Here is a 15879-nt window from a genome sequence, read left to right on the forward strand (position 1 = left end):
TAAGAAAAGCAGAGTTTTCAGAATTAACAGGATAATTACAGAATTAACAGCCTAATACTGTAACAGCACCAGTAAGAGATCAGAGCTAATAATTGAAGATTGTTAATGTCAGCATGTCTAACTGAAAGTAGGGAGATCGAAAAATCACAGGGATAGCCTTACTTTAGCTGTGTACCTGTAGCTTTACATAACAGCCTGGTTAGTTTATGGGCAGTTTCCTTTTCAGTCGTATCATCTGCCTCTGGTGAAAATGTAAAATCTCAGAATGTATATGTGGGGGAGAAAAAAGGGGAATAAGGTGGATCATGAGTGAAAAGACAGGCATTATGAGACCCTGAGATCCTCTCAGCTGGTGAGAGCACGGTGCTAAAATGCCAAGATTCAATCCCTGTACCGGCTGTTCACTTGAGAGTTGGACTCAGTGATCCTTCTGGATCCCTTCCAGTTGAGACTATCGTGTGAAACAGCTGTCTTTGCTGGCCAGAAGTCTGTTTGGCGTAAGAGTCTGCTGCATAAAGGGAGGTTATAATACTTCTGTTAATTCAGGGATAATTTTCTAGCTTGAGTAATTATTTTTATTCATGTGGCTTTGTGTAAAGTGTTTCAGGAAATGAAGGAGTATTGTTCAGAGTAAAATAAGAGGCTTTCCTTAGCATTTTTTAATTGAGAGGGATGCACATACAAAAGTACATAAAATCAGAAAAAGAAAAGTAAAGCAAGTTTTTCAAGTCAGGGTCTTTTGTAGCTGGAGACCTGTTGTCCTGCAAGGCTGCTTTTACAATCTGCCTATATGCAAGTATTTCTATAATGCTCAAGCATTGGTCCAGGTCTGATTCTGAATCTTCTGGCTTCTGTTCATTTAAGATACAGTATCTAACCTTAATTATCTTATATGTTATTAATAATGTGTTGTTCTTTACATAGTGATATTTTCTCAGCCTCAAATAGTGTTTATGTTTCTTAAATCACTCTTTTAAGGCCATAGCTGAAATGGATGATTGATTGTCTGGTTTTCACTGGGCCTATCTCTGGAGAAAAATGAAGCCCTTGTAATACCAAGAGGCTGGATACAGCCATTTCTAGATTTAAAACCACTTTGTTCTAGGTCTGATTCAGCTAAGTACTTCATCGTGAGACACATTTTAAACTCAGGGATGTCATCAGGTTGCCTGCAGCATGGCTGCTAGTCAGCTCGTTAAGTATGTTGCTGAATCAAAGGTTTCACATTTAATCCTGACTTCTTATCAGAGGGAATACTAATAGTGCACAGTAATTTTTGTCTGAGTAGCAGTGGCAGGAGTACAAGTCTGGAATGGAGACTTTTCTAATAATTCTTCTGCCATGGCACAAGCAAAGACTGTTCTTGATTTTACTCTACTGATTCTAACAGCCTGTAGACTGAATGGTATGTTTTAGAAATTCGGATGAACAAAGAGTTATATTGCATTCGTTGGTTTCTTTGACTTAATTGATGATGAAGAGCCTGGGGATAAGTGGGGAAACAGCAAAGAAAATTAAGAGTCCTCATGTTAAAATAGTGATTTTTACATACAGATTTCAGATGTCAGAGAGCGTAAGGGAGAAATTGTTTATAAACCCATTAGTGTAGGAATCTTGGCAGAAATCTTGCAAAAACCGTTCGTTATTAGCCATGCTTAAGGCCTTTTAAAACTATGAAAGTTCTCAGTATTTTCCAATCCAGGATTCATACAATAGATTGACTTGCTGGCATTCAGCAGTCTGTATTACCAAGGTCAATGGAAAGAAATCAATGCCTCATACCTTCCTCCACCTCAGTTGAATGTCTTGTACTGGACTAAACAGCACATTTATCAGAAAAATATCAGTGTACTTTGAACTCATTGATGCATTAGTGTTGTTAGAGCCATTCATCATTCCATTCCATTTCCATTTCCAATGACTATTTGACCCACTGTCATCCTTGGGAGACGTATGCCTGTAAAACACTTTCTGCTCTCATCTTACAGCATAAACATGTTTGTCTGAGGGTAGGCAGGCTTTTGGTTTGGTTTTTTCCCTAAGGAAAATTCAGCTCCATGGTGGCTAAAATGAACTGGGTACTAGCAGTCCTTCACAGATTTAAATCAAAAATATTGAGCTGAAAGAATTATGTAATGCAGTCCTGAAAGGGTTATGTAAAAGCAGTCCTGTTCAGCTGTGTGCTTGGTGTTTAGTGTTGGTGTTGATGTCACCTCCTTTTTTCCATCCCTGAGAAGAAGAACCAGTAAAGAGTCTGATGGCTGTGGAAGTGAAACCTGCTGCTCTTCCTGGGAAGCAAGTGGGGAAAGAGCACAGGCCCCTTAAGCCTTCGGACCAGGCAAAGGGTGAGGGTCAGTCTGATTCTGGTTCAGTGTGTCATGAAGACAAAGTGCCAAGTGTGGCATTCAGCAGGGAGAGTGTGACCTTTGTGGCGGGAGCACTCCTGAAAGACATACCCCCTTCCTTGGCTGAGGAAGGTGTGTACTCCTTAGATTTGCATGTGTTTGCTGCCAGCAAATCCTTCTCTGGCTTTCTCCAGTGCTTTCCAAGGCTGCTTCATTTTCTGTTTTTTTCCCATTTATTGGTATGACTGCTCTTGTTATTATGCTTGAAGAGTGTGTTGTGGATAATATGACTGTGTAGGTGCTGTATGACAACATGGTTTCCCACCGCTGCAGCTGATTCCTGATTTTTTACTTTGCCATGATAAAATATGCTTTGCAGCTAAGCTTATTCCTCTGTGTAAGCCTTCTTACCCCATCTCAGATGTGTTTGCCAGTCACATTGCTAATCTATGTTTTTTTTTTTTTTCTTTTTGGTGCAGAGGTTCGTCTGCATTTATTTCAAACAGCAGATTTACTGCCTTTGACTATGAGATAAAGATGCTTAAACTGTAGAAATGTTTCCATTTGCAGTGTGCAGGTTTTTTGTTTGGTTGGTTTGGGTTTTTTGTGTATGCTTCAGTGCTTTCTGGTTTAGCTTCCTTAGAGCTATTGTTTCTTATATCATACCCTTGTCATCCATTCAATCCACCCCTCCTCTCCTCAGTCATTGCTAGAACTCTTATTTTTTGTGTGTGTCACCTTATTACAAATGGTTAACCCTGCTGGAGTGCCCTTCTTAGGCAAAATCTCTATCACTTCCCCTGGGACATTTCCTTTGAAATGAAGGTTAGGATTGGGTGCACTGGGTGAAGTTTTGACTTAGTCTCTGAGCAAAATATCTACTGCAGTCATCTTTCAGTACATAAGAACTAGGCTTCAGTATTTTTCTTTTAATGGTATTTTTCTTCAGCCAGGGAAACAAGGTGCAAAGACACCTTGTGTGGAGTAGTGATATACCCACTCCCTACCTAGGTAAGGAATCTTGCATTTAGGAGGCTTGTGTTCTGGATGGCCCAGCTGAAGAACACTGAATTCCTTTGGCAGTCAGAATATGTTTTGATGCTGTTGGTATTGCTCACTTGCACTACAGTAAAAGACACAGTAGGATACATGGAGAAAAGCAGTATCTAGCTATTTAATTTCTGTGAAACGAGGATGACATCAGCCCAATGGCCATGCTTTATACTTCATAGGGTTTGCAAGTAAGTCACCAAATGTAAAAACATAAAGGAGCAAAATTACTGTAGTTGTAGATTTCTAGTTTGATTACCTTTAGAGTTTAGAATGGCAGTTGCTTTTTTGACTCAGTATTAATATATGCAAATATTTAAAGAATGTGCAATACTTTGATACTAATTGTTCTGAAAACAGTCAGATTCATCAGAGCAAAAAGATAGCTCCATGGATTTCAAATCAGATCTGAGGAAATTCAGAGTTGACTCAATGCTAGTTGTAACAAGCTTTAGAAAAAACTCATAAAACCTTTTTTACAGATTAGTGCAGAAAGATATGCCACATTCTGCAGTCTTTTTCTTCATGTTTTCCATTATGGGAAGATTTCAATGAGATAGGAATCATTATCTTCCACAGGACATTAAAAAAAGATCAAACTATTAATGATTAACAGAGTAGGCATTAAAAAAAAAACGTAACTAGGTATTACTCTCTGAAAATATAGTGGCAGAGTATAAGAGTAGCCTTTTTAGTTTCAAATTAACTTAATAAGGGCCTGATCTAGAGTCCCAGAAACATGCCAAGTATTCTTTGACTTCAGCTACAGCTGTAGGTGACTGGCCATTTTGAACACCAGACCTTCAAGATCTGGGACTGTTAATAGGTCTGTTGCTGATTTCCACATGCTGGTTTCGTGACAGCGGTGAGATTTTGGTCATTTGACAAAGAGCGAGTGTTAAAAGTTGTTACAGTTAAAAAGACAGCCTCTTCTGAAACTTGCAAAACCCTTTGCATGCATTATCTCTTTAGGCTGCATGTAGAATAAAAATGTAAAAAATACATAGAAATGTATAACTATGTATGTTTTAAGTATCAGCAACACACAAATGTACTATTGATTCCTTTAAAGTTGCAGACTTTATTAACACAAAACTAACATAAGAGGTCCAGCAAAGCTTCTAATGAAGTGAGGTTATTTGTGGCTTTGCTGTTGTATATGCAAATCACGAAGACGAAGAATTTACATGAAATCATCTCATTTCAGTGCTTACATTTATATGTGTACAACTCACATTTTCCCTATAAAACCTTATATATTGAAAGGAAACTAGTATTTAACACTTTAAAGCAGATTTCTAGGCGGATGGCCTTGCTGCATGCTCACATCTTTCTCCCTTTCCATTCCATCATTCATACCAAAATGTTGTAAGCCACATGACTGCCTGCCTGTAAGTGCTTTAAATAATTTTGCTATAAAACCCAAACAAACTACTTCAGATTTATTTGCAGCCACGAAGATGGAATTCCATGTCCAGGAGGGCACACGCCCTTTTGCAGCAGAACCATTAGACACAAAGCAACATGACTCTGGGAAAGACAGTAAGACTGTTGAGCAACCTAAATATGATGCCTTAGTTCCACAGTCAGCAAAAGCGGAGGCTGCAGATAAAAAGGATTCAGAGAGCAAAGACAAAGAAAAAATGCTTTCACCTCCATCAGAATGGATCTTGAAAACTGATTCACAGAAGAAAGGGGAAGCCAGTTTTGCAGAACCTGCTGCTAAGCCTCCTGCTCCTCAAGAACAAAAGCACTTGTCATCTCAACTGCCTGAAGAGAGCAGGATGGAAGAAAGGACTGTAGGTATGCCCTCATCAACCAATCAAGCTATGGCTATCAAATTTCAAGAAAACCTCAAAGATGTCAAAGGTGGTGCCATCAGCCATGGTGAAAGTTCTCTATTGCTACCAGAACCCAAGGCAGAAGCAGCCAAAAGTGAACTTCCTGCAGGCCCATCTCTTGCTCTCCCCCAGGAGCTTTCACTCAAAGACCGTTTCAAAACACACCAGGAACCCGCTGACCAACTGTTTGCCAAAGATCTCACTACAAATGAACAGATCCACAAAGACCGGACATTATCTCTACAAGAAGTCTCAGCAGTAACTGTAGATAGCTTGAAAACTCCAAGCACCCCAAAAATCCCTCCATGGGGGGAGGAAAAGGACATGACTAAGGATGAGAGCGATGAGGAAGAAAGGTATGACTTCTATGATAAAGGGGAGGCTCAAATGTTAGATAATGGTAAATTTACCACAAAACCTGAAGTTAAGACAGGTTCCCTAGACAAAACAGACTTTCAAAAGGATGGTGAAGCTAAAAAGTCACCTGATACTCTGAAAGCAGAAAAAGAAATGGACCAAAGTGAGCTCTCAGCAGCAGCAGATGTGAAAAGGGAGGCGCAGCAAAGCACACAGGTACCCCCAGCTAAGTTAAGCCATGAACTGACCCTTGATAAAACAGTAGAGCACCCTGATAGCACTCAGTTATCCAGAGTAACAGAGAAAGTTCCTGAGGTACCAGGTTTAACCACTGAGAAGACTCCTACTCTTGAAGCTTCTCAAGAGACAGATGTTAAAGAAGATACTGCTGAGGATAAGACAAGTGTTTCAGCTCCTCATCAACTGAAAGAAGAGGAGGATCAATCAGGAATGTCGAAGTATTTTGAAACCTCTGCTCTGAAGGAGGAAGCATTTAAAGCAGATGGTCTGAAACAAAGCAGTGATTACTATGAGCTAAGTGACACTAAAGAGAGTAAATATGAGCCTTATCAGAGAGGTCGTCTAATACCTGAATATGAAGAGGAGGAGGAAGAGGAAGAATTACAGACAGAATTGAATCAGCAGCAGAATGTGCATACTCATGAAATGGGGTACAGTACCCTGGCTCAGAGCTATACACCAGACACATCTGAAGAACCTAGTTCCCCAACAGAAAGAATGTTCACTATTGACCCCAAAGTCTATGGGGATAAGAGAGAACTTCACAGTAAAAACAAAGATGACCTAACTCTGAGCAGGAGCTTGGGACTTGGGGGGAGATCTGCAATTGAACAGAGAAGTATGTCTATTAACTTGCCCATGTCCTGCCTGGATTCAATAGCCCTAGGATTTAGTTTTGGTCGTGCACATGATCTTTCTCCCCTTGCTTCAGATATTCTAACAAACACTAGTGGAAGTATGGATGAAGGTGATGACTACTTGCCAGCAACCACACCAGCACTGGAGAAGGCCCCCTGCTTCCCCATTGAGAGTAGAGAGGAAGATGATAAGCACATGGTAGAAGAAAAAGCCCAGCCTGAGACCTTGGCTGAACCATCTTTCCAGGCCAAAGATGACTACAAAAATGGGGCTGTCCTGGCTCCTGACCTGCCTGAAATGTTAGATTTGGCAGGGACAAGATCTAGATTAGCCTCTGTGAGTGCAGATGCTGAGGTGGCACAGAAGAAGTCAGTTCCTTCTGACAGTATTGTGGAAGACAGCAGCACAGCCCTGCCACCTGTAACAAATGAAAACCACGTAATTCTGAAAGCTGAAAGTCAGCTGGAAGACTTGGGCTACTGTGTTTTCAATAAGTACACAGTACCACTCCCTTCTCCAGTTCAGGACAGTGAGAATTTAACGAGTGAAACCTGTCCCTTCTATGAAGGCACAGATGAAAAACTGAGACATGGCCTCACTCCTGACCTGTCTTTAATAGAAGTGAAGCTGGCAGCTGCTGAAAAATCAGAAGACTTCCTCAGTGAAAAAGACTTAGGTCAGCATGTTGAGCCCATTCTGGTGAGGGACTTTGAGCAGGAGAAAAAGGAGAAACTGGATACTGTGCTAGAAAAAAGTGAAGATCAAGTTGACTCTAAAGAGGTCTGTTCCATTAAAGGAGCAGAACCAGAGATGACAAGAGCTGAGGCAATGTTAGAAAGGAAAGAAGAAAGTGTGGCTAGTAAAGTTTGTTTACCTGCCGATACCATGTATGACAGAATTTCTGCTTCAGAGATAGCAATAGAAAAGGATTCTGTTTGTTTGTTGATGGAGAAGGAGAAGGCTCTTAGTGTTGTTCCTGAAATAGCTGAGATAGAAGCTCCAGTTAAACCAGATTACAATGCTATTAAGCATGATATGGAGGTGGCTGCAAGGAGAGCTGACCAAGAATATCAGAATAAGTTAGACGCAAAGACTAGTGAGGTTGTTTCTCTTCCTTTAGGGAAGGACAAAGCCTCTCTTAAAAGAGCAGAGCCTGAACCCAAAGACACTCAGCAGAAAGAGGAGACCACCTTCTCCAGAGAAGCAGAGGATGCAGATGTACTTTCCAGGACTGAGCCTAGTTATGTGAAGGACAGCACCAAACTGTCAGAAACAGAAATTAAGGAAAAAGTAGCTAAGCCAGATCTGGTACACCAAGAAGCAGTTGATAAAGAGGAGTCTTATGAATCTAGTGGAGAACATGATCAAGCCCAAGAAAGTTTGAATGGAGAATCTGTGAAACCAGAGGATATCAAAGCAGAACATCCAAAACCTGCCATGTCTGGGGAAGAGATGCCTGCACAGTTACCAGCAAAGGGGATTTCTGTGGAACTCCTCTTTCCAAAAGCTGAGCCTCTTCGGGAGGAGCCTGCTGAGATTCAGATGGAGAGCATACCACAACCTGTAGAGGAAGTTGAAGAGATTCTTGATAGAGCTGTGAAACCTATGGAAACCCAAAAGCTGCTGCCATGTGAGCTGGCAGCTGGAGCCCTGAAAGGGGAAGAATATGAGGAAGAAGAGGTGGAAGCAGGGCAAGAAGCAAAAGAAGAGGATAAACAGCATCTTGTTTCAGAAATGCCCCCAGACTTTGGCAAGCCTGCTACTGAAGAAATGGGAGCCAAGGGTAGCCCAGAAGCACTGCCTGAATTGAAAGGCATTATTGAATCAGTGGTGACAGTGGAGGATGACTTTATCACAGTGGTGCAGACAACAGTTGATGAGGGTGAATCTGCTTCTCACAGTGTGCGCTTTGCTGCTACTCAGCAGGAGGACATCGAAACAGGAGACTCCCAGGCTGAAGAGGAGCTTGATGTTGAAGAAGTGGAAGTTGAGCCCAAGGAAGGCTCCCAAGAGGCTCCTGCTTCACCCCAAAGAGAAGAAATCCTGCTCACTAACTACAAAACGGAGACATGTGATGACTACAAAGATGAAACAACAATTGATGACTCCATCATGGACACAGACAGTCTCTGGGCAGACACTCAAGGTGTGCATTATCCTTTCTGTTTTGTCTGTTGAATATTTTTGCTTCCAAATCATAATGATTGAAAAGCAAAATTATTACAGTTATAAAAGTAATCTCAGCATGTTTCAGAAAAATGGTAAAAATTAAATTTTAATTTAATCATCTGCTCTGTCTTCAACTACTTTTCCCCTGCTCCTCCTAAGTATTGTTAACATTTGTTACTAATCTTTTCTTTGTTGTTGTAATTTGCTCTGATCCTACAGATGATGATAGGAGCATCATGACTGAACAGTTAGAGAGTGTTCCTAAAGAGGAGGAAGCAGAGAGAGAATTGCGAAGATCATCTCTTGATAAGCATAAAAAAGAGAAACCTTTTAAAACTGGGAGAGGCAGGATTTCCACTCCTGAAAGGAAAATAGCTAAAAAGGAACCTAGCACACTCTCCAGAGATGAAGTGAGAAGGAAAAAAGGTTCATTTAACACTCCTATTACAATTTTTTTTTAAATTTTCTTACTGTTTTACAGTATCTGGTTACTCTGTTATACGTGATGTGCACCATAACGTTATTAACGGTAGTGGTTTCTAATGAGATATTGTGCAATTATGTGAGAAGCCATGTGCAAGGCTCACTGCTCCACTGGTCCTATTTCATTGTAGGCATCCCCACTGATCACTGGGTAATGCATCTGAACCAATGCACCAGTGCTCCCCCTCTTCCAGCGTAGGATTTGTTCCTATGAAGAAGCAACGCGTTGGGTTGGAGTTGTGGAGCAGTGGGCCTGACACTTGATGTATTAATCATATGAAATGGTTTGCTGAGGTTTTTTTCTGACTCTGTTTTTGTGTTCTTTTTGTCCATAGCAGTGTATAAGAAAGCTGAACTTGCTAAAAAAACTGAAGTTCAGGCCCACTCTCCCTCCAGGAAAATCATTTTAAAACCTGCTATCAAATATACTAGACCAACTCATCTCTCCTGTGTTAAACGGAAGCAGACAGGTGACTGCATTCTGTTCAGTTATGCAATGTGGCTGGCAAACATAGACATTTTCTTTTTTAAATTTCATAGCTATATCAGCTTCTCTATTTTTTTTTTCCTCCAAGAGTGTCAGTCTTCACAAATAGTATTGCTTTTTTAGTGTTTTGTACCATTTTTCTTTTATTCTTTCTTTCCTGGTATTTGTTTATTTATTTGATGGAGGCTATGATCACGTATGCTTGTCATTGCTTGGGCCTCCAAGCGCTGTGGTTGTAACTTGGCATCGTGCTTAGAGTGTGGTGTTCTAGGAATCTCTACTCATCTTTTTTTGTTTATTTTTTAAAAAGTTTTTTTTAAATGATGCTTTATTTTTTTTTCTGGTGAGAAATGTTGGCAACTTAAACCATGGTATGCATTTCCATTATTCTGCTTTTTTACTCTCATGCATAATAAGAAGTGTTTCAGACTTACATTTTGTTTATTGATGATATCTGTATAGACAATTCCCAGTCTGTCACTGATGTTTATGCTGTACAGTCAAAATCCACAGGGAGAATCCAGCTACATGCAGCATGGAGCTGCGAGAGAAGAAATCTGGGCTCACGCTGCGAAATGCATTCCTAACAAAAATCTTAATATTTGGTAGAGGAAGATGAAAGGAAGAAAGAAATTACGCCTGTTACGACTTGATGGGGGTATCATTATTTAGAGGACCAAAATAACTCTTCCAGCATTTTCACATATCATTCATGGTTCTTGTGAGTTCAGAGTGGAAGGATGAATATCTTGACTTTCACTGTGATCTTAAAAAAATAATTGCTAAAAGAGGCCAGCTTTTCTGTCGTGTCACATAGCCACAGGCTGTAGTGTGGTTGTTTGGAACTAAGGCTATTAAGAGAAAAGCCATGCACAGAAATGCAGAAGTGCATAGGCATCTTCTCACAGCTTAGAAATCAACAGGAAGATTCATTACCTGTCATATGGTTAAGCAAAGCAATACTAGAAGTGTCCCTAGGCAGTCATTCTCCTGCAGTTTTGCACCTGTCACTCCTGTTGTAAATGTAGACCCAATGTCAGCAGGGAGGTCTGACCGGTGAAAATGCAGTAAGAGGATGGTTACATGAGAGCAGGTTTAGTATCGTGCCTCTGCTGTATGAAGTGCAGATTGTATCCTGGCTGTGTTCCATTAGGACACCAGAACCCATCCCAGAACCCAATCCCATCACCTTGCTCCTGTGATGAATCTCATCCTTTTACTTACCCCTCTCAGGAGAAATGGAACCAGGAAAGGAAAGGCTGGTTCAGTCCCCTCTGTATTGCACTGATGGCTCATCCTCAGTTTGCAGTCTCTGGGCTGTCCTAACTTGCACTCTGGACCAGAATTACCCAAGAGGGAGGAATTTTTAAAGTAATTAAAACAGTTCTTGCTATCTCTTGCTGCTTGCTGAAGCACAGCTTGATAGCTCAGAAGTTACAACCTATAATTCACGTATTCTTTCAAAAGCCTCAGGGGATTCAATAAGCTCTGGACATGGCTGGGGGAAGGCACTGGCTTTGTAGTGTTCTCAACTTCATCTACACCTCTACAGCTGTGTGGTCAGTGCTGTTGTGCCCTCAAGTACTCTACCACTATGTCCTCCGAACTGTTCTGACCTGTAGCATCCCAAAGAGGACTAAGTCATACCAATGGACTTGGATAAGGAAATCTGCCCTTTGCCTGAAACATGTGCTGCCTTGGCAACTCTCAGAGGTTTTTCTCTCTCACTGCAGTACACGGTGAAGCAGATGTATTAGTCAAAGTGAGAAATATAATACAAAAACTATCTCCCTGTACATTTAAATCCTGAGGTGGAGAGCAACCAAAATGATGGACCCAGACTGTTCATAAAACTTCAGAAATGTGGCTTGAACTTTGAGCTCTAAAGCAGAAGAGCTTGAACCACACCGGCGAGTGATCAAGAATATTTCTTAGAATGCTTCAGTATACCCATTGTCTCTGGAAAAATTACAGTATGCCTTATTTTCTTCTACCTCACATTTTTATACTTCCTGATGGGACTTGGGGGAAGACCATGAGAGAGAGTGCAGTGCTCTGTGATATTCTACGAGTGCAGATGACCATGTTATCCTACATATCCCTGATCTTGAATGTCTGTCCAGGGTCTAGAATCTAGAGGGACATTGTTTCTCTCCCATTTTCTTTTTATGTACAATATAGCACCATTTCTTGAAGCCACTTTTGACTGTCAGTGCATCCTCTTTGGAGTGGTCTTGTCAGCTTTAGTGATGCCTGGGTAATGAAACCCCCCAAAAGTTCTTGGCACTGTAGTCTACAGAGCTTCAAGTGTGTTGCAGTCAGTTAAAATCTCCACACTGCATTTTCCATAACTTCAAAATGAAACATGTTCATTCATAAGATACAGATATCTACCAAAAGAAGTTAATATTTTCTTTTATTTTTCTGTGCAATGGCCCAAAAAAGTACATCTTTCCCCTAATGCCCTTCCATACCTGAAAAAAAAATCCCACATCACTGGTAAGCACTGGCAAATACCAGTAACTTACAGCACCATATCCATGAGGCAGGGACTGCTTTTTGAGAGACTTGTCCTTGCCATTTGAAAAAGAAATTGCATGGCCAACCCTCATGAGAGAGTTGGGAAGTCTTTGCCTTGACTAGTGTAGCTCCATGAGTGAAACCCCCAACCTGACCTGTGTTTTGTTGGTGGCTGTGAGATGCTACTGCAGTTGTGTTATCAGAGGAGTGTTTTCGGAGGCAAGGCCAGGACAATGACTTGGCCATGATATGTTTCTGTTTCTTGTTTTCAATTCTGGGGTCGCCCCCTGACGTGAAACATGTTTGTTGTGTATTTAAGTCAACAGGAGGGCCTGGAGAAATCTTGTGTTCAGATGGAGAAGTTGTGGTTGTTACCAGGTACATCGGTACAAGTGACACAGCTTTTTTTTCCACCTCACAGTGATGACTGGTTAGGGTTGAATGCCAAGGGAAGGAGGAAAGAAGCTGTTTGTGGTTATCCAGAAGAGATGGAAACCAGACCCAAACCAGCAGTAACAGCTGTGGTGAAGTGTGACACAGGAAGGCTCTGCTGTGCTTGCCCCTCTTACAAATTCAGAAGAACTGAAGTATGCAGTTACATATTCTTTTCCTCCTCACAAGTTCTCTCTCCTACACCTTTGACTAGAGTGGGTAGTGTGACAGAAAATCAGGGATAATGTCACCACGCCTGAGAGCTGCACTAGAAAAGGGAAAAATTAATCTGACCTTTCCTGTATGAGGAATTAGGGTTGGTTTTAGAGTTGGAAAACAGTTGGGTTTATAGCAGAAGGTTGTCATTTGTGATTGCTGTCCTACTTCTGCTTTTACCAAAGGCATCCTGGCTCAGGTGCCAGAAGATTTCATGTCTAGGTGTTAGATTTCATGTCTTCCTAAGCAGCAGCATTGTGGGGTGAAGCTAATAACCTGATTTCCAAAAAGCTGCCCCATTCAAAAACCAGTGTGGATGGAATCAAAGTCCAAGAGAAAGATCTTACCTCAAGCCATGTTGTATCAGATAAATGAAATACTGAATTAACGTACTTGATCTCCCAGATAAACCTTGAATTTCTAAATTCTTGAGAGCTTAGTTGACCATGACATACTGACCTTGTTGACACAGCTAGAATGATAATTCAACAGTGAATCTCTCTTTTTCCATTTTGAATGTTGGCTATTATTTTGAAAGTGGTGACAATAGAGGACTCTCTTAAAATTTTAATTTGTGGATGTTTTAAAGAGGCTGTTTTTTAGAGGACAGTCCTGAAAATCAGGATGCTAAGTTGTCTGAGGATTGACCAGAAACTCTTAAATTTGTCAGCTATTTCTGGAACTTTTTTCTTTTAATTTGTAGACTTCTAGGAATGTGAATACAAAATTTTGTTTTGTTCAAAACACGTAGAATACTATTTTACCTCAAGTAAGATGAATACAGGAAATTTTAAAGGCAAGTACATTTTTGCATACAGTTCACTGAAGGTAATTCACAAAGTACTTGCTTTGCACAGTAGTTTCAAGGCATTTAATTGTTCTAACAAGTGTACTAAATGGAAATGCTTATTATTACTGTCTTTAACTATCAAGTCTTTCTTTGGATTTCTCAGCAGCAGGTGGTGAAACAAACCAGGCTCCTGCTGTATTTAAACAAGCAAAGGAAAAGCTCTCAGTGAGTAAATCATCTTATTGTTCATCTTTATAATCTCCTTTTGCCCTTACTTAATATCTTTTTGTGTTAATTCAGTAAGTAATAGTGTGTTCAATTTAAAATTTGTTTGCCATATTCATTATTCATTTCAAAGGGTAATTAAAACCACCTTTCATGAATAACCTTTGAAGTCTAGTCTCAAGTGGTAGATAGTGACTGCAGATCCATAGAGGGACACACAGGCTCCAAACTGCAGGAGTTGGTGGTCAGCATTTTAAGCCAGGCCATTCTGTGGGATAAGCTGCATATCTTGGCCCTTCCTGCAGCACCCAACTTGCATTGCCAACTTGCTCAACTGCTGTGTAGGCAGAAGTCCTCTCCCAGGACTACTGCATATTTCCTGGTGCACCATTCCATAGCCCAGTATTCTGCAGGGGCCCTGCCTGTGTAGAAGTTACTGGCCGGTAGAATTTATATGTGATTCAGTGCTTTCAGAATGGCCACTTTCTGGGCCACTGTCTGTAACCTGTCAGATTACTGCCTTGCCTTGCATTCCCTTCATCTGCTCTACAGCCTGTCCTGCTTCCTGTGTCTGGCTCCCTTGCAAAGACTCCCTTGCTCCTTGCTGACCCTGCTCTGTTTCCGTCCCATCATTCCAAAATCCCCAGGAAACCAATCTCCATTCACTATCCCCTATGCAATTATTTTTTTCCATGACAATGACACATGCTAATTGACATCTGCAGCACAACACTTTGTCATTGTTATCACAGAATCATAGAATATGTTGAGTTGGAAGGGACCTGTCAGGATCATTGCATCCAGCTCCTGGCCCTGAGCAGGACCATCCCCCATCATTAACAATTAAGAATTTCTTTAGAATTTCTCTAAATTTCCTAATATATTTCCTAATACATTCCATGGGTGACGTCTTTCATTTGCTAAACCAGATTCTCAGTTCTTTGGGGAACAAAGAGCTATGTCACACGAAGTGCTACACATTGTTTATGAATCATAAGAAACTGGTAGTGCTGAGAGCAGTATAACTAACTGGAAGCTTTGGAGGAACCGTGATTTTTCAGGTCTGACCCATTCCAGTTCATAAGTGGGAAACTATTAGAGCTTCTTTACAAGTACAGTAAGTAAGATCTGGGCAGGTTTCTGGGCTGAGTCTGAGCATGTTTTATTACTGTCTTTTCTTGACAGACCATCAACACTTGCACAAGAGAAGCCAATACTTGCCCATTTTCAGTGTTTATGGAATGTTCTAGTACAAGAACTGCAAAATCATTCTGTGAAATTATCTTTCTGTATATCTTTCCTATCCCTGCCCCTTATGTTATAGCACAGATCAGAAGGCTGTCCCCTGCTTACTTTCTCTCTGTTACCTTGCCTTTCTGATTGCCACACTCACACATCTCTTGGACATTTTCTCTTCTGTGCCTTGACTTAGCCTCTGCTTTTATAGAGATCTCTCCCTATTTTTGTTGTTTTGTTTATTTGCAGTTTTCAGCTTTTATATCCTTCAAGTGCAGCCTTTTCCTCTCCACTGGTAGTGTTAGATCATCCAGCCCGGTCAGTTTTGTTATTCATGTTCAGACTGCAGTTTACACAGGACAAATTCAGGAAAGGCTAAATAGTTCCATCTGCTGGAAGCAGCTGTGTACCTGCAGTTCACAGTGAGATGATGAAAACATGCGCCATGTGTTAGGAACACCTTGAAGTAAAGTGAGGGTTCTGCATCCCTACTTCAGCAATCCCTGAGTTTCAATGAGAGTTACATAGATCTTTGTCCTCTGGACAGCGGACCCTACCAACAACATAAATTACAACAGAGGTCAGGGGTAATGAATTGCTAACAGAGAATAAGAGTTTTTCTGCAGGGATTGAGACATGGTTTCTTCACTTGCTCAACCAGCTTTGGGCAGATTCTGCTGCTATTACTGATGCTAAAAAGTGTCTTGTTACCTAAATAACATGGAGGGAATCTAGACTGTGATAACCAGAGCTGTGCAGTAGCTCAGGGTCATGCCTTTTCCCCATCTGTCCCATTGACAGATCTCAGTGTTGTCCATCTTCAGCATCCACGTTAGATTCATGTGTTCG

The 15879-nt window shown here is 40.9% G+C and overlaps 1 protein-coding gene across 50 annotated transcripts in view; it reads left to right on the forward strand.

The window, feature by feature from the left end:
- The window catches only part of MAP2 (microtubule associated protein 2), a 246983-nt gene that overhangs the window by 203441 nt on the left and 27663 nt on the right, over window positions 1–15879 (forward strand). For 36 of the 50 annotated variants that reach the window (XM_069021825.1, XM_069021827.1, XM_069021826.1 and 33 more), the window contains 4 exons: window positions 4836–8618; window positions 8861–9067; window positions 9460–9594; window positions 13733–13794. In XM_069021825.1, the coding sequence (XP_068877926.1) occupies window positions 4836–8618; window positions 8861–9067; window positions 9460–9594; window positions 13733–13794 (4187 nt within the window). Of the gene's footprint in view, window positions 1–4835; window positions 8619–8860; window positions 9068–9459; window positions 9595–10111; window positions 12046–12450; window positions 12719–13732; window positions 13795–15879 lie in introns of those variants that run through there. The other 14 variants (XM_069021858.1, XM_069021860.1, XM_069021861.1 and 11 more) reach the window with 7 other exon arrangements.

Source organism: Aphelocoma coerulescens, chromosome 7, assembly GCF_041296385.1.
Source record: "Aphelocoma coerulescens isolate FSJ_1873_10779 chromosome 7, UR_Acoe_1.0, whole genome shotgun sequence".
Lineage (NCBI taxonomy): Eukaryota > Metazoa > Chordata > Aves > Passeriformes > Corvidae > Aphelocoma > Aphelocoma coerulescens.